Source organism: Hemiscyllium ocellatum, chromosome 24, assembly GCF_020745735.1.
Source record: "Hemiscyllium ocellatum isolate sHemOce1 chromosome 24, sHemOce1.pat.X.cur, whole genome shotgun sequence".
Lineage (NCBI taxonomy): Eukaryota > Metazoa > Chordata > Chondrichthyes > Orectolobiformes > Hemiscylliidae > Hemiscyllium > Hemiscyllium ocellatum.
The window spans coordinates 20,124,355-20,148,813 of NC_083424.1; the positions used below are offsets into that span (position 1 = coordinate 20,124,355).

The 24,459-nt window shown below is 41.8% G+C and overlaps 1 protein-coding gene across 2 annotated transcripts; it reads left to right on the forward strand.

Moving 5' to 3' along the window:
• The first annotated feature begins 2,202 nt into the window (after positions 1-2,202).
• On the forward strand, positions 2,203-23,613 carry LOC132827090 (uncharacterized). Of its 2 annotated transcripts, none has more exons than XM_060843556.1 (7): positions 2,203-2,550; positions 3,893-4,003; positions 5,954-6,109; positions 8,149-8,285; positions 15,724-15,874; positions 16,140-16,275; positions 23,459-23,613. In XM_060843556.1, the coding sequence occupies exons 1-7, from the start codon at positions 2,239-2,241 to the stop codon at positions 23,599-23,601; spliced, it is 1,146 nt and encodes a 381-aa protein (XP_060699539.1). In that variant the 5' UTR covers positions 2,203-2,238; the 3' UTR covers positions 23,602-23,613. The 2 variants fall into 2 exon arrangements, with proteins under 2 accessions (XP_060699539.1, XP_060699540.1); XM_060843557.1 differs by lacking the exon at positions 23,459-23,613 and adding an exon at positions 19,022-23,451.
• The last annotated feature ends 846 nt before the right edge of the window (positions 23,614-24,459 follow it).

Here is a 24,459-nt window from a genome sequence, read left to right on the forward strand (position 1 = left end):
CTCTCTGCCTTCTGTCAGACAGCCAATCCTCAATCCATCCCAGTAGTTCAGGTCGAACACCATGGGCCCTCACCTTACTCAGCAGCCTCCCGTGTGGCACCTTATCAAAGGCCTTTTGGAAGTCTAGATAGACCACATGCACTGGGTTTCCCTGGTTTAACTTACTTGTCACCTCTTCAAAGAATTTCAACAGGTTTGTCAGACACAACCTCACCTTACTAAATCCATGTTGACTTGTTCTAATCAGACTCTGCTCTTCCAAGAAAATAGAAACCTCATCCTTAATGATGAATTCTAGAATTTTACCAACAACTAAGGTTAGGCTAATTGGCCTATAATTTTCCATCTTTTGTCTTGATCCTTTCTTGAACAAGGGGGTTACAATCTTCCAATCATCCGGGAATTTCCCTGACTCCAGTGACTATTGAAAGATCTCAACCAATGCCTCCGCTATTTCCTCAGCCACCTCTCTCAGAACTCTAGGATGTATCCCATTGGGGCCAGGAGATTTATCAATTTTAAGACCTTTTAGCTTTTCTAGTACTTTCTCTTTTGTAACGGCAACCATACTCAACTCAGCCCCCTGATTCCCTTTAATTGTTGGGATATTACTCATGTCTTCCACTGTGAAAACTGACGTAAAGTACTTGTTAAGTTCTCCTGCTATTTCCTTATCTCCCATCACTAGGCTTCCAGCATCGGTTTGAAGTGGCCCAATGTCTACTTTTGCCTGTTGTTTGTTTCTTATGTATTGAAAGAAACTTTTACTATCATTTCTAATATTACTGGCTAGCCTTCCTTCATATTTGATCCTCTCCTTTCTTATTACTCTCTTTGTTATCCTCTGTTTGTTTTTGTAGCCTTCCCAATCTTCTGATTTCCCACTGCTCTTGGCCACTTTATAGGATCTATCTTTTTCTTTAATACATTTCCTGACTTCCTTTGTCAGCCATGGCTGTCTAATCCCTCCCGGATAATCTTTCTTTTCTTGGGGATGAACCTCTGTACAGTGTCCTCAATTATACCCACAAACTCTTGCCATTTTTGCTCTACTGTCTTCCCTGCTAGGCTCTGCTTCCAGTCTATTTTTGTCAGTTCCTCTCTCATGCCCTCATAATTACCTTTATTTAACTGCCATCTTTAGATGGCAAGGGAAGAAACTATTTAGTATTCTTATTTTCTATGCATGGAAGAAAATTCTGATGAATTGGGTTTCTGAGAACTTGCCTGGCTTGGATGGCAGAAATTCGGATGGAGCACAGTCCCTTGGATGTTTTCACAAATATGGTGCACCACACAACAGACCTTTTTTCTCAGACATGGCAGCCCTTTTTGAGTTACTTGGACAAACATTTGTCTGCTATCTTAATTAGGGCGTTTGTTTAACCAAGATGGTTAGATTTACTGAGCCCTGGGTCCTGGGTGGGGGGGGGGGGGTCTCCTGAGTTAATTTTTTTTATTTCAAAAATATACTTTATTCGTAAAATAATCATAAAATAATTTGATGGTCTGTACATTTGGTCATGCCATACATATGTCAACATTTACATACTCAGATCAGAAATTATCATTGTTATATACAGGTCTGTGCATTTCTCACTCATATGTCCATATATTTAGCTGAGGCGTCAGCAGAGCCCAAAAGACTGCATGGGCCCGCTGTTCTTCTTCAGGCAGGCAGATGTTAAACGGTGGTCTTTCCCCACCACGCCTTGGCGGCAGCTGCCCCAAGCTTCAGCGCGTCCCTCAACACGTAGTCCTGGACCTTGGAATGTGCCAGTCTGCAACACTCAGTTGGGGTCAACTCCTTCAGCTGGAAGATCAACAGCTTTACCACGGTGTCCAGGCACGCCCGCAGCACCAGCCGCCCAATTCGGCCAAAGCTGGTCCCCTGAGTTAATAGGTTTTTTTGTTTGGGAGCTTTGAGTTGAGCATCGTTATTTTATGCTTTGTGTTCTTTTGGGTTTTGTTTTATTATTGTTTTATTATTGCTGTTGTTTTGCAGAGTTTGGTTTTGTTTTGTATTATAGAGTAGGTTAGTAGTTAATATACAGTAGCTGTATTGCAATTTATGTTTTTCTTATTATACTGATATTTGTTATATTTTTAATAACTTTATCTTTTTGTAAAGTCAAAAGGTTTTTTTGCTAATAAATATATTTACAAAATAATAGATGGGGTTGTCATTTCCGCTTTAAGGCAATGTTCCGGATCTTGGCAGGAGGTTGAGAAGCAGAGATGGTGATTCGGAGGGGACGGAGCAGCTCAGGGCTGCGCTCCCTGTCTTTCTCAAGGAAGCTCTCCTACTTCGACGGCGAGTTTGAGAGGTTGTACCAGCGCCGGCTTCTCCCCGCCTCCGCCTCCGAATACTGCCGGCTCATGGAACCTCTGCTTCGGTGCTGCTCACCCCCAAGCCGCCGCAGCATTAGCCGGGCCCAGGGCAGGATCGCTCTCGTAGCTGGCGTCCTCTTCCTGCTCGGCTGCCTCCTGCTCCACAGCCGCCCCGGCTCCAGATTTATCAGTTACTGCGGTCGGGCTTTGCTGATTCAGGTCAGTGTGCCTGCCTCCACCCCTTTACAGATTGGCACTGAGAACACTTTAATATATGCGTTTCGTTGAGATTCAGAGAAACACCGTAAATCCTCGCAGTAACTGATGGGAATCTAATAGCCCAGGTATAAACAACAGCCTCTTCCAGCGTTACACAAAATGATCCATTCTGTCGCTCCCTCTCAAACAGACAGATTAAAATACAATTTTTGGGGGTATTGTTGATGTGCTTCTAGAGGAAAGTATGTGTTGTTCCTCCCCTTGTGTGGAATGAGCTTGAGGAATGGATTGTTTACATGGATCTTTGAATTAATTTGGACTTGGGATCCACGTGGCCTTTGTGTAAAACTTCCCATTTATTTTGGGATTCAGTTAAAGAGAGTTAAAGTGAAAGGGAGTTTGTAAATTTAGTCTTCCAAGATAGAACATACAGTTCTTGTCTGGAATTAAAATGTTACTTTCAGTCCCACATTTTCTGTTTTTTTAGATTTCTGGAATGGTACAGCACTTGTTGTGTTGGCGCTTTATTAGAAAAGATGGCACAGTGGTTAGCACTGCCACCTCAGTGCCAGGGACTCTAGTTCAATTCCAGCCTCAGGCAACTCTCTAGTTAGGTTTCCTCTGGGTGCTCCAGTTTCCTCCCACAATGCAAGAATGTGCAGGTCAAGATTCGCCATGCTAAATATGCCCATGGTGTCCAGGAATGTCCAGGTTTAGCTATGGGGAATATTGTGGTAGGTGGTTTGGTGGAATGCTCTTTGGAGGGTCCGTGTGGCCTCAGTGAGGCAAATGACCTGCTTCCACAGTCTAGGAATTCTGATTCTATGAACTAGTTTGACATGTCTTCTTTTCTTTCTCCCTTACCTATTCCAGTCTTTCCCCATCAGCCATTTATCCAATTTCCTTTCACAAATTCTTCTGTTTCATCCACCCTTTCACACCGAGTACTCACATCATTTCTGATTCTTTACCATAAATCTGTGTCCTCTGGTTAGTGACCCTTCTGCCATGAGAACGAAATTATCCTTTTTTACTCTATTAAAATTGGTCATGATGGCTCCCTTAAATCTCCCTCTTAACTTTATCTGCCTTAAGGAGAGCAACACAAAATATCCAGCATCTAACAAACTGAAATCTCTTATCACAGATGCCATTCGAAGAAAATTCTTCTTCCTCTCTCCGAGGCTTTAATATCCTTGCCAAACTGTGATGCCCAGAATTTGGGAAGATTGCTCCAGTTTAGTCCTAACCAGTGAGGTTGAGTATAACTCTCGAGTTTTTGCATCCCATGTTCCTGAATCATAGAGATTTTTTAATGAAACATATTTGTTCTTATTTTCAGCTGCTGCCTTACTGGGACTGGACATTGTACTCTAATTCTGACTGCCTGATCAGGAACCCTTATTACTTTGAGAGAGGCCTTGAGGCTTTGCAGCTCACAGACTGCATCACTGTGAGTTAACAAGCACTGTTTTCTAAAATTATTCCTCAAGGACCTTTATATGCTGAATTGGGCTAGCAACTTCTATTTATCACAAATATCATTTACAAGCAGGCCCATCCTTTGAGGCCAAGTTGCACCAGTGTGTTTAAACACAATCAAGGGACAGGATTGAATAATGTTTCGAGTCTTTGCTCATATACATTTCTGCCAATACACTGCCTCATACCAAAAATGCAGGTGAACTACATTGAGCTGGAAGGTTCAGTTTCAAACGTTTTGTAACCATACTAGGTAATATCTTCAGTGAGCCTCCAGACAAAGCCTTCACCTGGAGGCTTACTGAAGATGCTACCTAGTATAGTGACGAAATGTCTGAAAACGAACCTTCCAGCTCAGTGAGCAAACCTACATCCAGAAACTCACCCTAAGCTACAAATCTTCTCAAAACTCGCAAACTACATTGATGCAAGTAGAAAGAAGAAACAAGGCTTCTTTGACGCTTATTTTTAAATTCAAAATTAATTTACCAGTGAAGCAAAATTTAAATGAAAGTTTACCATGAATTAAATAAACTATTATTAATATTTTAAGAACAGAGATTTACCTGATGGTCCAATGGACTACTGTTCCTATTTGCTGTACAAATGAGGTCACAAAGATCTGGTATGAGCATTAGTTTGTTTTTAAGGAGTGCATAGTCAGGAACTTGTGCAAGTTAGACATCGCTGAAAATTTGTTGTTAGAAAAGCACAGCAGGTCAGGCAGCATCCAAGGAACATGGAGACATGGTAGATAATCTGCAAGGCAAACAGCATGTTCAGAGATGTGGCCATACCACGGGCTAGGAACATTTGAGGCAGAGAGAGAATGGGTGGCTGGCAGACAGTGTAGGAATGGAGAGGCTCCCTGCCTCTATTTCTGATGAAGGGCTTTTGCCTGAAACATTGATTTTCCTGCTCCTCGGATGCTGCTTGACCTGCTGCGCTTTTCCAACATCACTCTAATTTAAACTCTGGTTTCCAGCATCTGCAATCCTCACTTTTGCCTAGTGTAGGAATCCCCTGCAGTCCCATTGTCTAATTCATTTGCTGCTTTGGATACAGGTGACAGCACTGGTTTCTCAGAAGGATGCAATGAGAGCCAAGTGATTCGGTTGTACAGGAGGGGAGAGCAAAGAAGGGGAAGTCCGGTAGATTTGTTATATAAAAGAGCAGAAAATGTGTTGCTGGAAAAGCGCAGCAGGTCAGGCAGCATCCAAGGAACAGGAGATTCGACGTTTTGGGCATAATGCCCTTCTTCAGGAAACGTTTTGGGCTTATGCCCGAAACATCGAATCTCCTGTTCCTTGGATGCTGCCTGAACTACTGCGCTTTTCCAGCAACACATTTTCAGCTCTGATCTCCAGCATCTGCAGTCCTCACTTTCTCCTCCTATATAAAGAAGCTGACAAGGAAGGAGGGAGGAAGTATCCTTGCTGTTGAGGCAGGGCAGCAGATAGTCACTATATTAACCTCTGGTATGGTTGCATTGTTTTGAGGCAAGATTGAGGACACTGTATTCTCTGAAGTTTTGAATGAAAAAAGGTGATCACATTGAAACTTACAAAATTCTTAAGAGTGTGACAGGCTGGATGTAAATATTTTCCACTGGGTAGTGAATCTAAAAGCAAGGATGAGAAACTCTAGATAAGACTGAGCGAAAGAAGAATTTGAGTTTAAGAGAGTGGTGAATCTTTGGAATTCTCAATTCCAGACAGCAGTGGAAGCTGAATTGTTGTGCATGTTCAAGTCAAAAATCAAAAGTTTTCTGCAGAATACACTATACTGGCTTTAAGGTTTATGGAGAAAGGTATTGAGGTAGATGATCAGCCACAATCTAATGTGAGGAATTATTTGCTCCTTCTGTTTTGTTGTTACAGTTCAGTTTTTAAGCCTTATGTTTATGCATCTAATTGTTTAGGTATGTCAACAATATCCAAAAGTGGAATTTCTGCACAAAGTAGACCCAAAAGTTGTTCTCCAGAATTATCTACGTCAGAATCTACCTGTCATCATAACAGATGGGGCAGAAGAATGGGTTGCACAGAGAGAGTTTACTGTGCCATTCATAACTCGGGTCAGTCAATACAGATTTTTTTTAATATCCCTGTTCTACTTCATGAGTGATTAAAGTATCCAATTACACGTTGTTGTGGGCATAGGTAGTGCCCCACAGTTGCTACTGATGCTTCATCAGAATCAGCTAAGTGTTGACTATAGAGCTTTAGATTAGATTACTTAGTGTGGAAACAGGCCCTTCGGCTCAACAAGTCCACACCGACCCACCGAAGCGCAACCCACCCATACCCCTACATTTACCCCTTACCTAACACTATGGGCAATTTAGCATGGCCAATTCACCTGACCCACACATGTTTGGATTGTGGGAGGAAACCGGAGCACCCAGAGGAAACCCATGCAGACACGGGGAGAATGTGCAAACTCCACACAGTCAGTCGCCTGAGTCGGGAATTGAACCCGGGTCTCAGGCGCTGTGAGACAGCAATGCTAACCATTGTGCCACCGTGCCGCCCACGATTGTGTCTGATTAAAATTCATGCTCTAGTTTCTATGTGTGGAAACTGCCATCTCCAAAGTATATCATTGGTATTGGTGCTTTGTAGTGAGGTCTTGTGTTCTGTCCCAGAAACCTGTACTGCTTTACTGCCAGAGCCCCACATGGCTACTTTGGGTGTTGACCACCACAATCACAGCTTCTGATCAAGGATGAGTGAATGAATTAATCTGCACTTTTGTAAATTTAGATAATAGTAGATGTGAGGGTTTATTTCCCTACCCCTGCACTAGGATGCCTATATTCAAGTCGTACCTGCCCAAGAGGTGTGTCATAAAATTAAAAATAAAACTTTAGAGAGGGTTAAGAAAATACTGCCAGAATTTGTTTAAATGGGGTTGCTACTTGTCCCATCCTTCAAGTGATTTCATGCCCATGTGATAAATACCTACATAAACAAATTCTGGCAGTATTTTCTTAACCCTCTCTAAAGTTTTATTTTTAATTTTATGACACACCTCTTGGGCAGGTACGACTTGAATATAGGCATCCTAGTGCAGGGGTAGGGAAATAAACCCTCACATCTACTATTATCTAAATTTACAAAAGTGCAGATTAATTCATTCACTCATCCTTGATGTCTTTGATCAGAAGCTGTGATTGTGGTGGTCAACACCCAAAGTAGCCATGTGGGGCTCTGGCAGTAAAGCAGTACAGGTTGGGACAGAACACAAGACCTCACTACAAAGCACCAATACCAATGATATACTTTGGAGATGGCAGTTTCCACACATAGAAACTAGAGCATGAATTTTAATCAGACACAATCGTGGGCGGCACGGTGGCACAATGGTTAGCACTGCTGTCTCACAGCGCCTGAGACCCGGGTTCAATTCCTTACAAACTCTGAAAAAGCACAAGTCTTCAGTTTTTCTGAAATCCTGAACCATAGTTCAGTCACGATCCTGAGAAAAGTAAACCTGTACAATGTCATGCCCTGCTTCCTCATTATATATGGTTGTGCCCTGGCTGTGCCAGCAGCAATTTATTAAAACTTTCTCAGTGCTTAGCTTCAGAATTACAGCGCCCTTCTTAAGGGGGATGAGAACCAGTAAATGTATAATCTGATGCACCTTGTGGGTGGGGGGGTTGTGGGGTGTGTTTGATGTTTTACTTATTTCTCTTGGCAGATTTACAGATTAAAACTCTCCTTTATGAACGCACTCGTATGGAATTTTGCAATCTATTTCATATTTGAAATTCTGATTTAATTGCTTGCTTCCTTTCTACCTTGGTTGATGGTATAAGATGAAAGAGCTGCAAATCCAAATCTTACCTTGCAATGGCAATAACTTCTGCAGTGCTTTATTACAGTTGGGAATTTGATACTGCATTTACTTCACTTGGAAAGAGTTTGCATTGGTTGGGAGACCTCCTGAAGTGGGAGGAGATTACGGGCATATGATGATAAAAGATGGATCATAAGTTTATGGAATAAGGAGGGAGCTGGTGAAATGATAATATTTAAGTGGGGAAGTAGAGAACAGCAAGATAACATTGAGATTTGAGTGCTTGGCTGATCCTGAATTGGCATCTCTTAGTTATACAGTGGCCACCCAGTTCTGCAGAGCACAGAAGTATGCAGTTATTGGGACTCCCTTCACTCGGTGGAGAATACTCCTATAACCTTCTTTGAAAAAGTCCGTCAACAGAGGCTTGACCAATGGGCAATTCAGTGGTAAGACTCAAGACTTGTGTGATGAATGTTATGTGAGATTCTTTTAACATTCTAATGCAATTTCATTAAAGTACAATAGTTCCCACAAATAGTCACTTTACACCCCTTAGCCAATTCTTATCTTTTTGAACTGCTTGTTTTCTGTTCAAAAAAACACATGGATAATTTTTTTTAAAAAAAGAGCCATCCTATCCGCCTCAGTCCATCCCCATGGCATAATCTGGATACTCCCAATTAGTCATCTTTTGCCTGCAATAAAATCCTTTCCTCTTGGGACCACATGAAAATTCATATCTTTAGTCGATTTAATAAGCAACTTTCCAGAACTGATGGCTCTACCAAGAAACCTCCATATTTACAAAGATACTTTTAGCTGCTTTGATCTGGGAACTACACAAATAACTTAATTCTTTTATTGAAGTCATTGTAGTTCTTCTGTCCTTAGCGAAAACTCCGTAAGAGGTATGTGTCATCTGTTTTAAGTTTTATTTCCACTTCTAACTCTAGTCCTTCTTAAATAAACACAATTTACCCTTGAAATATTGTTAACTCCAGATTACCAGTCTCACAGTTCCTTGCATCTAAATGTAGATTCAGTACCTAAGCTAAACATTTTATAAAATGTATCAGTTATGAAATGAGATGTTTACAGAAGTGAACAATATTTTTACTATGAAGATTGGATGAAAATATTCTGTTATTCACCCAGTATTTAATGTATTTCGAGATAATAAATTTTTAAAAAATGAACATCTCACATGAGGGATTAGGTGAATTGGTGCATTCTGTCCAAGACTAAAGATAATGCAAGGTTTGTGAAGGTTTGTAGCTCAGGTTGAGGTTTAGGGTGTAGGTTTGCTCGCTGAGCTGTAGGTTTGATATCCAGACATTTCATTACCTGGCTAGGTAACATCAGTGGCGACCTTCAAGGGAAACGAAGCTGTTGTCTCCTGCTTTCCATTTAAATTTTTCTCCTGGATGGGGTTTGTGGTGATGTATTTTCCTATTCGTTTTCTGAGGGGTTGATAGATGGCGTCTAGATCTGTGTGTTTGTTTATGGCGTTGTGGTTGGAGTGCCAGGCCTCTAGGAATTCTCTGGTATGTCTTTGCTTAGCCTGTCCCAGGAAAGATGTGTTGTCCCAGTCGAAATGGTGGTTTTTTTTCATCCATGTGTAGGGCTACGAGGGAGAGAGGGTCGTGTCTTTTTGTGGCTAGCTGGTGTTCGTGTATCCTGGTGGCTAACTTCCTTCCTGATGGTCCAACGTAGTGTTTGTGGTAGTCCTTGCATGGAATTTTGTAGATGACGTTGGTTTTGTCCATGGGTTGTACTGGGTCTTTTAAGTTTGTTAGTTTTTGTTTGAGAGTGTTGGTGGGTTTGTGTGCTACTAGGATTCTGAGGGGTCTTAGTAGTCTGGCTGTCATTTCTGAAACTTCTTTGATATATGGTGTTAAAAATCACACAACACCAGGTTATAGTCCAACAGGTTTAATTGGAAGCTTTTGGAACGACACTCCATCAGGTGATTGTGGAGGGCTTGATCGTAACACAGAATTTATAGCAAAAATTTGCAGTGTGATGTAATTGAAATTATACCTTGAAAAATTGATTGTCTGTTAAGCCTTTCATCTGTTAGAATACAGTGATAATTTCACTTCTTTCATGTGTAAATCACAAAACCCTTTTTAAAGTTGCATTCTCGGGTTAGCTGCTAACAATGGTGATAGCTAGACAATATGTTGAAGGTGTTAGCCCTCTGTGTTCTCTGTCTATGACCTGATGTTTAGATTGATTCTAATCTAATAAGTGAGGTAACTGTGTTTTACATAAATTCCTGCTGTTTTTGAGATCAGAGTTATACATGAATGGATGCAGTTTTTGAGCAAAGTGCAATGCAACTCTGCAATACAAATTCACTACTCAAAATATATGTGTGCATGTGGGTCTTTGTCTGTCTCAGGTGGGGGTTGAGACTGTGAGAAAGTGGTGTGTGTGTGTGTGTGTGTGTGCGTGCGCGCGCACGTTTGTGTAGTGGGTGCAGAGTGTCTTAAGTCTGTGAGTGGGTGCATGTGTGAGCGTGGGAGTGTGTGTGTCTATAAGGGTGCGTGTGGGTCTGTGTGTATCTGTGTTTGTGTGTGTGTGTGTGTGTATAAGAATATCTGTGTGTGTGTAGTGCAATGGCGATCACCTGTAATGTGACATGAACCCAAGGTCCCAGTTGAGGCCCTCCCTATGGATACCGAACTTAGCTATCAGCCACTGCTCGGCCACATTCCTCTTCTGTCTGTCCCAAAGTCCACCTTGGAGGATGGTCACCCGAAGGTTCGAGGCTGAATGTCCTGGACCACTGAACTGTTCCCCAAGTGTGAGGGAACCCTCCTGTCTGTTGATTGTTGTGCAATGCCCATTCATCCGTTATCGTAGCCGTTGCTCGGTTTCCCCAATGTACCATGCCTCCGGGCATCCTCGGCTGCAAGGTATAAGATAGACAACGTTGGCTGAGTCACATGAGTACCTGCCATGTACAAGGTGGGAGGTGTTCCCACATGTAACAGTGGTATCTATGTCCACAATCTGACAGGTCTTGCAGCGTCCACCGTGACAGGGTTGTATGGAGTTGTCCTGAGAGCCGGGCAGTTTGCTATGAACAATGATCTGTTTGAGGTTTGGCGGTTGTTTAAAGGCAAGTAGTGGAGGTGTGGGGAAGGTCTAGGTGAGGTGCTCATCCTCATTGATAAAATGTTGCAGATCATGAAGAACATGGCGTAATTTTTCAGCCCCTGGGAAGTACTGAACAACGAAGGGTACCCTGTCAGTTGCAGCACCTGGAAGTACTCAAGGATGCCCTCACAAGAACGGGTTACAATGTTCAACTCATCGACCGCCAGTTCCAACATGCCACAGCAAGGAACCATAATGACCTCCTCAGGAGACAGATACGTGCTGCAACTGACATCACATTATAGGTGATCACCATTGCATTACACACACACAGATATTCTAATGCGCACACACTCTCACATACACACGGACACAGGTACACACAGACGTGCACACAGACACCCACACACACCCTTGTAGACTCCCACGCTCACACATGCACCCCCTCGCAGACTTGAGACACTCTGCACCCACTACACACACACACACACTTTCTCACACTCTCAACCCCCACCCCAGACAGACAGACACACACAGACAGACAAAGACCCACATGCACACATATATTTTGTGGGGTAGATTTGTATTGCAGAGTTACATTGCACTTTGCTCAAAAACTGCATACATTCATGTAGAACTCTGAGCTCTAAAACAGCAGGAATTTATGTAAAACACTGTTACCTCACTTATTAGATTAGAATCAATCTAAACATCAGGTCATAGACAGAGAACAGAGGGCTAACACCTTCAACATATTGTCTAGCTATCACCATTGTTAGCAGCTAACCCGAGAATGCAACTTTAAAAAGGGTTTTGTGATTTACACATGAAAGAAGTGAAACTATCACTGTATTCTAACAGATGAAAGGCTTAACAGACAATCAATTTTTCAATGTATAATTTCAGTTACATCACACTGCAAATTTTTGCTATAAATTCTGTGTTACGATCGAGCCCTCCACAATCACCTGATGAAGGAGCATCGTTCCGAAAGCTAGTGTGCTTCCAATTTAACCTGTTGGACTATAACCTGGTTTTGTGATTTTTAACACCATATATCAAAGAAGTTTCAGAAATGACAGCCAGACTACTAAGACCCCTCGGAATCCTAGTAGCCCACAAACCCACCAACACTCTCAAACAAAAACTAACAAACTTAAAAGACCCAGTACAACCCATGGACAAAACCAACGTCATCTACAAAATTCCATGCAAGGACTACCACAAACACTACGTTGGACCATCAGGAAGGAAGTTAGCCACCAGGATACACGAACACCAGCTAGCCACAAAAAGACACGACCCTCTCTCCCTCGTAGCCCTACACACGGATGAAAAAAAACCCACCATTTTGACTGGAACAACACATCTATCCTGGGACTGTCTAAGCAAAGACATGCCAGAGAATTCCTAGAGGCCTGGCACTCCAACCACAATGCCTTAAACAAACACACAGATCTAGATGCCATCTATCAACCCCTCAGAAAACGAACAGGAAATGACATCACCACAAACCCCAGGAACCCCATCCAGTAGAAAGATATAAATAGAAAGCAGGAGACAACAGCTTCGCTTCACTTGGAAGTCACCACTGATGATGTTACCTAGCCAGGTAATGAAACGTCTGGATATCAAACCTACAGCTCAGCGAGCAAACCTACACCCTAAACTAAAGATAATTCCAGCCTAAACAGATAGGCTAAATGTTTCATGATTGGTCAAGGATGGGGAAATCTTGATAGATCCACTGATGCAATCTCTGTAGTACGGCCAACTAACATGCTTTTGATATCAGCTACAGGTTGGAGTTGATTTATTGTAGTCACATGTACTTAAGTACTGTGGAAAGCTTTGTTTGAGAGCAGTACAGACAGATCACAGTAAGCAAGGACATACAGAACACAGAAGTTACAGAGCACAGGAAGTGCATAAAGCAAGATTAACATTAACAAGATCAACGTTATTTGAAGCTTGAGTGTCCATTCATCAGTCTAAAAATGGCAGGGAAGATGCTGTTCTTAAACCTGTTGGTGCATATTCAAGTTTCTGTATGTTCTGCCCGATGGAAAAGGTTGTTGAAGAGGATTACCAGGGTGGGATGGGTTTTTGATGTAGGCAGCCTTTCTACAGTACTGATTAATATAATTGGAGTCCAATGGAATGGAAATGGAAGGTTGTGTTGGTCTGGGCTGTGCATTCAATGTTCTGTAATTTCTTATAATCCTGGACAGAGCAGTTGCCATACCCAGGCAATTATGCACCCGGACAGTATGCATTCAGTGATGCATCTGTAAATGTTGGTGAAGGTCCTTATGGATATGCTGGATTTCCTCCATCACCATAGGAAGAAAAGGCATTGTTCTGACTTCTTGACCTTTGCATCAACATGGTAAGTCTGAGACAGGTTGCCCATTATTGTCACTTCTAGGAACTTGATACTGTCAACCCTCAAAGTTCATTTTATTTATGTGTATATAGAAGCATGTTCTCCTCCTTTCTTTCTGAAGTCAATGATCTGTTCTTTTGTTTTGCTGTTAGTGAGAGCATGTTATCATTTCACCACAATACCAATCCCTCAATCTCCTTTCTGTATTCTGACTCATCATTGTTTGATATTCAGAATTGAGAGTGTGTTGCTGGAAAAGCACAGCATGTCAGGTAGCATCTAAGGAGGAAAATTGACATTTCGGGCTAGAGCCCTTCATCAGGAATGCTCCGGCCCGAAACGTTGATTTTCCTCCTCCTCAAATGCTGCCTGACATGCTGTGCTTTTCTAGCAACACACACTCAACTCTGATCTCCAGCATCTGCAGACCTCACTGTCTCCTACTTGTTTGATATCCATTGTGGTAGGATGGTGTCCTCAGCAAACTTGTAGATGGTATTCGGTTGGAATTTGGCTACATAAGATATGGAATACAGTAGGCGGCTGAAAATGAAACCTTGCAGGGGTTCCAGAGTTGAGGGTTATCATGTCTGTCTTCAGTGATTGGGGTCTATGGGTCAGGAACCTGAGGATCCAGTTGCAGATGGCAGAGCCAAGATCTAGGTCTCAAAGTTTTGAGATCAGTCTGGAAAGGATTACGGTATTAAAGGCAGAGCTATAGTTGATGAGTAGGATTCCAACATAGGTGTCCTTTGTTTCCAGATGCTCCAGGGATTGCTGTTACATTGGTAGGTAAATTGCAGGGAATTGAGGCAGGCTGAGAGGCTCAAGTTGATGTGAGCCATGACCCACTCTCAAAGTACTCCATGATTACGGAAGTCAGAATCACAGGGCAGCACTCATTGAAGTATGTTTCATGTGCTTTCTTTGGTAATGGGATGATGGTGGTCTTCTTAAAGCTGGTGGGGACTTCGGCTTGTAGAAGGGAGAGGTTTAAGTTATATGAATACCTCCACCAGCTGGTGCACAGGATGTATGCGCATGGCTAGCGAGCCAGTCCAGGCCCGTCACTTTCCTTGAGTCACCCATTTAAGTGTGTTTTTTTCTTAAGACAGCTGAGTCTTTAGACCTGTCCATGGAAACAATGGTGGAAGCAGAGTATTTGAATATTATTTCTCAGTTGATTCTCTCGATGATTTTTCCGATATGTGAAACACTCAAGAGTTCACTTAAAAGATTTGAATGGTCAGTTAGAAGTCAAAGTTTAGAACAATTGTTGAAGGAAAGCTGATTTTTTTTCCTCTCAGATTTAAAATTGATTTAGACAACAGAGACTACGTCTGTGCTAGTGAAAATCAAAATGCCTCTTCCTGTCCTATTCACAGGCTGAAGCTGTTCAGTTACCTGAGAACAAATTATAAGTTGTTGGTAAGCACAAGGCTTTTGCCATTAATAACTGGTCACTAGTCCATAGACCAACAAATTTCTTGCCACTCAACTGTAACATTACACAGAACCCCTCAACTTTGATTCATCTGCAACCACATAAATTACTGCATGTTCAACTTTTTATGCAATGCTTGCCATAATTATCAGCTTACTTGCTTTTCAAAACATGCAGCAATCTTTTAAACCATTGGTTTTAAAACAATTCTTTATTATTTCACCCCACAATATTTAAAAAGCATAAAAACAAAGATGCCAGTTTTTATGCTGCAAGGTTTGTCTTATTTACATAGGAACAATCTTAACTCTAAAGTCAGAAGTACTGTCATTTTTAAGTATTTTAAAGAATGACCAAACAATAAATGAAATTGAATCTAAACCACCCCCACCCCCATTTGATTATTTGATTCAGTCATAACATTTCTTACACATCAAGGTCCTTGATGAATTACAACAGCCAACTGGCAGCTTATTAAGGTCTGACTAACCTGACATCATGACACTACACATGCAACTCTCTCATCTATTAATCTGTACAATAATGTCTGTCTATATGTAGTTATTTCCATCTGTATCTCACTGGTTGTTTGAGAGATTTCAATCTTCATCCATCAAATGGCAATATTTTTCTGAATCATTAATTTTAAAGGCTACCACTATCACTCAAAACTTTTTATTTGCTTTTCACAATAGTGTTTCATGTGGAGGCCGTCCATTGCAACGCATTGTGCATCATACTTGATTTAAACACTGACTGGATTTTTTTTAAAACTGGCACATCAACTGGACTTAAATAGGTTGGGTGAACTGACTCAGGGAATGAATATCACACCAGTTGATTTTAGAGCATTCTAGTTTGTGTTGGCTAAGAAGCTGTTTGGAGTGAGTTTCAGCTATGATGTTTAATCTTTGAATGCTGACTGTAGATAAGAATTATTTCTGCACAGGAAGAATTGTAACAAAGCAGCTGCGAAGGTAATCCGTGCATTTTATCAACGACCCTACTTCCTCCCTCCGGTAGTGGAACTGGCAGAGTCCAACTGGTTGCTGATGGCATCACAAGAAGAGAACAGCGCTGTAGAGGACACATTTGTAAAGGTGAAATAACATATGCTTTAGTTGGATAGGAATATGAACAATTAGTCCAATGTTTTAGCATTGTTGTGAGTATTGAAGGACCAGGAACTTCCATTTTTGCATGCTTTATGTCTGAATTTCATTTGCACAATCCATCCTACAACTTTTTTTTTGTTATATAATTATATACTGGATTATTTATTCGATATTGATAGTTCTGGCAATTAGAGGAGCCATGTGGATTAACTGTGAATGAAGAGAGACAGAGATTGTTATTTTTGTACAGGTGAAAGATCATGATGGGGACTTGTTGATGTGGATCGCTCAGCTACAGGGGATCTTTGAAGTTCAACTCTTACCCAAGGACATATGTGCAAGCAAATGTACTCATTTTACCTTGAAGCTCTCTCCTGGAGAGATAGGTATGCAGAATAGTTCTCCTGGACAAATCTTTGTGTTATTACATGTATAGTTTCGATTCCTACTCTAAGAGTTGTATTGGTGTTTTACCATTAGTGAAATGTACTATGTTACTGATTGTAGATTCTACTAACAAACTACTGTGGAACATTTGGTAACACTAGCTATATCTGACCTAAAGCTACAGGTGACAGTGTGAACCATTCACTACCTGCAGCTTTAGGCCAATGGCACAACATTTTAATGACGATAATATTAATAGGCAGTCAGTCCTCACCATTATCGTTCAATTCAGCTTTACTTCCTCAAACTTCTTTAATTATTTTACTGTGAACCATTAGAATTTTCTGCTGCAGATGACTAAGTACATGTAGAGATTGATAGATTTCAGATTACAAGGTTATGAGGATGAGGTCAGTAAAAGGCACTGAAGCATTCAATGTACCATGATCATATTGAATGACAGGGCAGGCTCAATGGGTTGAATGGCTTACTCCTGTCCAATATTTCTTTCCCATGACCTGAAGATGGTATAATATCAAAAGACCCAAATAAGAACTATCTTTTACAGTTTTGTCTTTTATACCACTTTTTACATTCAAGAATTTTCTATTTGTTTTCAATATTGCAGTTTGAAAATGAATGTTGCTCTTTATTGCCAATTCATCACTGGTAATTACTTTGTTCTATAGATAGGTATGGTTTGCAGAGAACATTGAAATTTTAGAATTTATTGGACTTGTAAATAGAGTCATAGCGTCATAGAAATGTACAGCATTTAAACAGATCCTTCGGTCCAACCTGTCCATGCCGACCAGATATCCCAACCCAATCTAGTCCCACCTGCCAGCACCCGAACAATATCCCTCCAAACCCTTCCTATTCATATACCCGTCCAAATGCCTCTTAAAAGTTGCAATTGTACCAGCCTCCACCACATCCTCTGGCAGCTCATTCCATACACGTACCACCCTCTGTGTGAAAAAGTTGCCCCTTAGGTCTCTTTTATATCTTTCCCCTCTCACCCTAAACCTATGCCCTCTCGTTCTGGACTCCCTGACCCCAGGGAAAAGACTTTGCCTATTTATCCTGTCCATGCCCCTCATAATTTTGTAAACCTCTATAAAGGTCACCCCTCTGCCTCTGACGCTCCAGGGAAAACAGCCCCAGCCTGTTCAGCCTCTCCCTATAGCTCAAATGCTCCAACCCTGGCAACATCCTTGAAAATCTTTTTTGAACCCTTTCAAGTTTCACAACATCTTTTCGATAGCAAGGAGACCAGAACTGCACACAATATTCCAACAGTGGCCTAAACAATGTCCTGTACAGCCGCAACATGACCTCCCAACTCCTGTACTCAATATCAATACTCTGACCAATAAAGGAAAGCATAACGAACGTCTCCCTGCGACTCCGCTTTCTAGGAGCTATGAACCTGCACTCCAACGTCTCTTTGTTCAGCAACACTCCCTAGGACCTTACCATTAAGTCTATAACTCCTGCTAAGATTTGCTTTCCCAAATTGCAGCACCTTGAATTTATCTGAATTAAACTCAGTCTGCCACTTCTCAGCCCATTGACCCATCTGGTCCAGATCCTGTTGTAAGCTGAGGTAACCCTCTTCGTTGTCCACTACACCTCCAATTTTGGTGTCATCTGCAAACTTACTAACTGTACCTCTTATGCTCGCATCCAAATCATTTATGTAAATGACAAAAATTAGAGGGCCCAGTACTGATCCTTCTGGCACATCACTGGTCACACGCCTCCAGTCTGAAAAACAACCCTCCAACAGCACCCTCTGTCTTCTACCTTTGAGCCAGTTCTGAATCCAAATGGCTAGTTCTCCCTATATTCCATGAGATCTAACCTGCCAATCTTAACTAATAAATATTGTAATCAGTTCCATGGCATGACACCCTATTGGACTTAGCGAGTCAAGAACGTCTTAGGTCTGATCTTTGATCTGTGTTTACTGATGTTAGCTAGGGTAGTACTTGATGTGAATCAGTGAGATTGTGCTACTGAATTGTGAAAGAAAACATCAGCTTTGCTTTGCTACTTTAATGTATTTGAGTTGTTAGGATGAGAACATGATGGAGTGCAAACTTGATGTTTCTTATAGTTATGTGGCTTGATAACATTTTCTATTTAGACTTGAAGAATTATCATTTGAATGAGCTACATACAAATAGTGTTAAACTGCTGTCACTTGAGGCAAAAGTGAAGACTGCAGATGCTGGAGATTAAAGATTAGCGTGGTGCTAGAAAAGCACAGCAGGTCAGGCAGCATCCGAGGAGGAGGAGGAAAATCGATGTTTTGGGCAGGAGCCCTTCATCAGGAATGAGGCTGGAAGCCTTTGGGGTGGAGAGATAAATGGCAGAGGGTTGGGCTGGAGGAGGCCAGGACCTGCATGTCCTTGGCAGAGTGGTAGGAGGAGTTGAAATGTTCGTCCATGGGGCGGTGGGATTGAGTGGTGCGGGTGCCCCGGAGATGTTCCCTAAAGCGCTTTGCGAGAAGGCATCCAGTCTCCCCAATGTAAAGGAGACCGCATCAGGAACAACGGATGCAATAAATGACATTTGCTGTCACTTGAACCTGATCGTTATTTAATTAGGTCATTTCGCTGGAGACCATTTAAATAATAAGCTAACAAAGATCAATTCCTTCAAAGAATTGAAAAGTAAAGAATGAAGTTATTATTGAAACTTTTGGTTAAAAGTTTGTATTCATTTTTTCTCACCTAGTTGCTATACCACTTCAGATGTGGGAAGTTCAGTATCGTCCATTTAGTTCCATTGCCATAGGACTTGCTGCAACAGGTAACTGGCTTCAAGATCCCAGGTAATGATGCAAGAAGTGATTCCACAAGGCCGTGTATCTTGCTTCAAGAAATATCTGATTTGGACTGGCCAAGTTGGTGCCAGCATCTCTGACCTTGAATATCCTTGGAGACCATCTATTTTTATTTGCCTTGATATAGCTGTGAAGTTTAAATCCTCATTTTTGTGGGGTTTCTGCAAGTTCAAGTTGGCCCATTGAATGAAAAGGGACATGTAGATTTCAAGCAACCATCATGGTCGAGGCCCAAATTAATTCAGAATTATAAAAGAAATGCTACAGTGAGTTGGATATTTTACTTATGCATTAAAAAGCTGGTCCACTGATACAAATCATAATTGACAATGAAATACTGAACATCATATTCAAAGGATCTACAGTACAGAAATGGGAAAGTGATGCTCCTTCAGTTGTGCACAACATTGACAATGGTCCTCAAGAGCATTGCAAAGAGTTTTAATCATCGTACCTCAGAAATGATACTTTGGTTTAGGAGGGAATTTGTTATATGTTCATCAGAATAATGCTGGGGTTTAGAGGGTTAAATTTGAGGACAAGTGCCTCAACTTTAGAAGGTTAAGTGATAATCTGACAAAGATAGTTTCTTCATAGCTACGCCTATCTTTGATCGAGGAATCGAGAATAGGAATCTTAAAATTGGAACTACCCCACTTAAGAGTAACATCAGAAAGGACATTTTTTCCAGTGAAATCTGGAACTACTTAAAGGCTGTGGATAGTGGGATTATTGACGTTTTCAAAACTGAGTTCAATATATGTTTGTTATGTCAGTATATCAAAGGATTGAGTAAAAATGGAAGTAAGGTACAGATCAAGCATGATCTAATAAAGTTGTGGAAAACCAAAAAGAGTTGAATGGGCTGATCCTGTTCCTTTGATTAAATTTTTGTTGGTATACTTCCCTTCAGCTGTCCGTAATTCTCCTTTCAAAATGTTTAAAATAAATTGTTTCGTCTTGGTAAACATCAAAATGTAATAACTCTTTCTGCTTTTAGAGATAAACTACAGGATAGCAGCATGGCAGGAATTGATTTATTTTTAAATGGAGACAGAGGACTGCCAATCTAAGGAGGAGGGGTACTAATCTCCTGTGGGAGACATGTATTTGAAGGAGCTACAGTTTGAAGGAGAAAAAGATCTGAACATTTTTCTTCAGCAGTGGAGAATGGGTACAGAGCTGTACAGGGGATTGTGACTGTGAACAGACAATGGCAGTTCTTTATAGGAAAATCTCCATGTCATGATTGGAAAAGCATTTCAAATATAAAAGGAGAAGGGACTTTAGAAAACAGTTGGAGGAAGAGATCTGTGAATCTTAGAGAAACCCAGAAATATGGCTGCAGATCTCTTGGAGGCAGAGACTGTTGATTTCTGCAAAATTATAAGTGTTGAGATTCATCAAATGAGAAATGAGTTTATTGAAAGTTTTTTTGGATTGAGGGATACTGTACTGTTCTTGAATTAAAGTAATTTATCTAGTTTACTTTCTACTTAGTTAACTCACGTTCCATCACTTGCCTCTTATTGTTTGGTTACGTTGACATATATATAAACTGAGGTTAATCCAAGGGATACAGTTTTGTTCATAGCTCAGAGTATTATGAGGAATGGTAAATCAGAAATAGAGTGCAACTGTGGAATGGTCAATTGCAAGGTGAGAGATTCAAGGAAAAGGGATCAGTAAATACAGCTGAAACATGCACTGAGTATCCTTGTTACAACCAGGTGAGAAGGGCTCCCATCTTTTCATCCTCCCCTAATGATCACAACAAAAGTTTGTATACTTTTACATAAAGGTGGTCCATGCTCCCCCCTACAACCCACCCTCCCATCCTGGCACCTTCCCCTGCCACCGCAGGAACTGTAAAACCTGTGCTCACACCTCCTCCCTCACCCTATCCAAAGCCCTAAAGGAGCCTTCCACATCCATCAAAGTTTTACCTGCACATCCACTAATATCATTTATTGTATCCATTGCTCCCGATGCGGTCTCCTCTACATTAGGGAGACTGGGCGCCTCCTAGCAGAGCACTTTAGGGAACATCTCTGGGATACCCGCACCAATCAACCACACCGCCCCGTAGCCCAACATTTCCAACTCCCCCTCCCACTCTGCCGAGGATATGGAGGTTCTGGGCCTCCTTCACCGCGACTCCCTCATCACCAGACGCCTGGAGGAAGAACGCCTCATCTTCCGCCTTGGAACACTTCAACCCCAGGGCATCAATGTGGACTTCAACAGTTTCCTCATTTCCCCTTCCTCCACCTCACCTTAGTTCCAAACTTCCAGCTCAGCACTGTCCCCATGACTTGTCCAGACTTGTCCTACCTGCCTATCTCCTTTTCCACCTACCCACTCCACCCTCTCCTCTCTGACCTATCATCTTCATCTGCTCCCCCACTCACCTATTGTACTCTATGCTACTTTCTCCCCATCCCCACCCTCCTCTAGCTTATCTCTTCACGCTTCAGGCTCTCTGCCTTTATTCCTGATGAAGGGCTTTTGCCCAATATATCGATTTCGCTGCTCCTTGGATGCTGCCTGAACTGCTGTGCTCTTCCAGCACCACTAATCCAGAATACTTTTACATAAAGCCATACTGCTCTCTAATTAAAACTAGAGAATTTTTTTTGCTGTGAGCAACAAGGAGCCAATCAGCAAAGCTTCCTTGAGTCACGGAAAGAGCAGATTTATTAACTGACTGTTAAAGCAGAGGAAAATAAAAGCACTTGGGTTCCCTTTTTTCCTCTCTCTCTCTGTGTTTTAAGGGTAATAGTAAGGAAGATGAAAGATTATACAGTTTAGAAGTCTTTGTGTGTCCTTGAGATAGCAGGACAACATGGTGGCGAGGTGGTTAGCGCTGGTGGCTCAGCAGTTAGCACTGCTGCTTCACTGCACCTGGGTTCGATTCCATTCTCAGGTGGCTATCTGTGTAGAGTTTGCCTGTTCTTCCCATAGATGCATGGGTTCCCTCCAGTTGCTCTAGTTTCCTCTCTCAGTCCAAAGATATACAAACTAGGTGGTTTGGCCATGCTAAATAGCCCATAGTGTCCAAAGATGTGCAAGCTGGGTGGATTAGCCATGGTAAATGCACAGTTACAGGGATAGGGTAGAAGTGTGGGTCTGGGTGGGATGCTCTTCAGAGGGTCAGGTTCGCTGCACCTTGGATGATGCCTGAACTGCTGTGCCCTTCCAGCACCACTAATCCAGAATCTGGTTTCCAGCATCTGCAGTCATTGCTTTCATCACTTTGATGGGCTGAATGGCCTGTTCCCACACTGTAGGGATTCCATAATGATAACATAAGGTTTTAACCTGAGGTTGGTTGTTAAGAAGGTGATTTTCTGGATGCAGTAAGTCATAGCAATTGTTCCACTTGATGAAATTCTTGGTTTCTCGATTATAACAGTCACTGAAACGGTCACATTTTGTAACTAATATAAACCTCAGAAAGAAAATAGAGAGAACAGCTTCTCTTCAATTATCAACCATACTGCTCTGAAAGCCTTTTTGCTGAAATACCAATTCTAGTGTTTATCTCTAAGAGGTTCTTTCAGATAGCCTCTCTGTGGCAACCAGTGTCAATGTCTTCCTGAGATAGTGATAAGTTTCAAAGGATGAAAACCTGGCTATCATCTAATTAATCCATTACTACAAAGTGGTTTGATAATCCATTCTCAGACTTTCCCTTAATATAGATACAAGGGTTCAGTTTTCCTCTTTGCATAATGAACTTTTGATTGAAATCTTTATTCCAGCAACACCTGAAATAAAGAAGTCTCACCCCTATGCAGAGACAGTTAAAGGTCTTTTTATGAGTTATACATTCTAAATACTTGATTTTCATGTGCAGATAATTACCTCTTGTGTAGCTTTTTCTAGGTGTGGTAATTAGTCCCAGTTATTAGACGTTCCTTTGTATTTTCCATTGATCTTAACTGATTTCAGGTCAGGTAGACTCTGGCAGCCCTTGTCTCAACTCAAATTCTAAATGTTTTTCTCTCACTCTGTAGTCCAAGGTTAACTGATTAAAATTTTAGGGAGATAAAACCTGTATTTTATTATCATGATATCCAGCTATATTAAACACCTCTAACTGAGAATGTTAATCATTTTGTTTGAACATGATGTAAAGCTTATTTCGCACTATTGAACCCTTTTGTTACAGTAGCATAGATCTCATCCTGTGCAAATAATCTAATCAAAGTTTATGTTAGATATCAGGAACTCCGATTAAACCACAGAACAATGAAGTCAAACAGCACTTTGCTGTGGATCATCTTGTGATTTTGATAAAGCTATTTTATCCATCACATTCTCAGGTGGTCACAAGATGAATATTAGAGAGATCCAAGATGGCGGCGACTCAGCAAGTCTGAGTTTACAGTGCTCTTCCCAAAACCTGGGCAAAGTGGGTTATCTGCCCCTGCCACATTTACCAAACCACCCAAAAAAAATTTTTTAACCTTTAATTAGCTGCTTACTATTATATTTAAGCAGTTTAATATTAAGTGGATAATGAGTAAACTAAAGGGATCCCGCAGCTCTCAGAAAACAAAGACCCCTCCCCCACCCTCTCCTCCTTTGGCTGCAGCTGCAACGTCGGCAGCCATCCCAAGGGTCCTACCGGTAAAAACGGGCCTTGAAGAGATGATTGCCAGGCTGGAGGCGACGCTCGGCGATTTCATCGTAGAGTCCCGACAGCGCTGGAATGCATTCGAAGAAAAGCTGCAAAAACACAGCCAGGCCATAGGGGAACTCCAGGGCTGAGTGGAGGGGGCGGAACTAAAGGCCACGACCTCCAAGGCTGCAGCTCAAACAGCTGCAGAACAGGTGCGAACGCTCGAGCAGAGAATCCGGACCTTTGAAATTTACATGGATGACCTCGATAATAGAAATCGGAGAAAAAATATTCGGTTGCTGGGCCTCCCCAAGCAAGAAGGGAAGGGACAGCTAGTAGCATTTCTGGAGCGATGGTTGCCGCAGCTTTTAAACCTGCGGGCTGAAACGGACCAGGTAAGGGTGGAGTGGGCCTACCGGGTCGCAGCACGCGGGCCTGGCTCAAACCAGCGCCCACGCCCGGTCCGGTTCCGGCTGCAGAGTTATAGGGAGAGGCAGATACTCCTGGATGCCTCTAGAAATCTTGGAAAGGATCCTAAAGCCATGATCCATGAAGGATCCAAGATTATGTTATTTCAGGACTTCTCCCCGGCTTTGGCCCGAAGGAGGAAGGCATTTGATGAGGTGAAGAAATGTCTAAGGGACTTAAATATTCAATACACCTTACGCTACCCAGCGACGTTATGCTTTAACCACGAAGGAT

Coding starts and splice junctions, on each gene's coding strand:
- LOC132827090 (XM_060843556.1), top strand. CDS start 2,239: ATGGTGATTCGGAGGGGACGGAGCAGCTCAGGGCTGCGCTCCCTGTCT. Junction 8,286..15,723: donor GACCAATGGGCAATTCAGTG/GTAAGACTCAAG, acceptor ATTTCTGCACAG/GAAGAATTGTAACAAAGCAG. Junction 16,276..23,458: donor GCTCTCTCCTGGAGAGATAG/GTATGCAGAATA, acceptor TCACATTCTCAG/GTGGTCACAAGATGAATATT.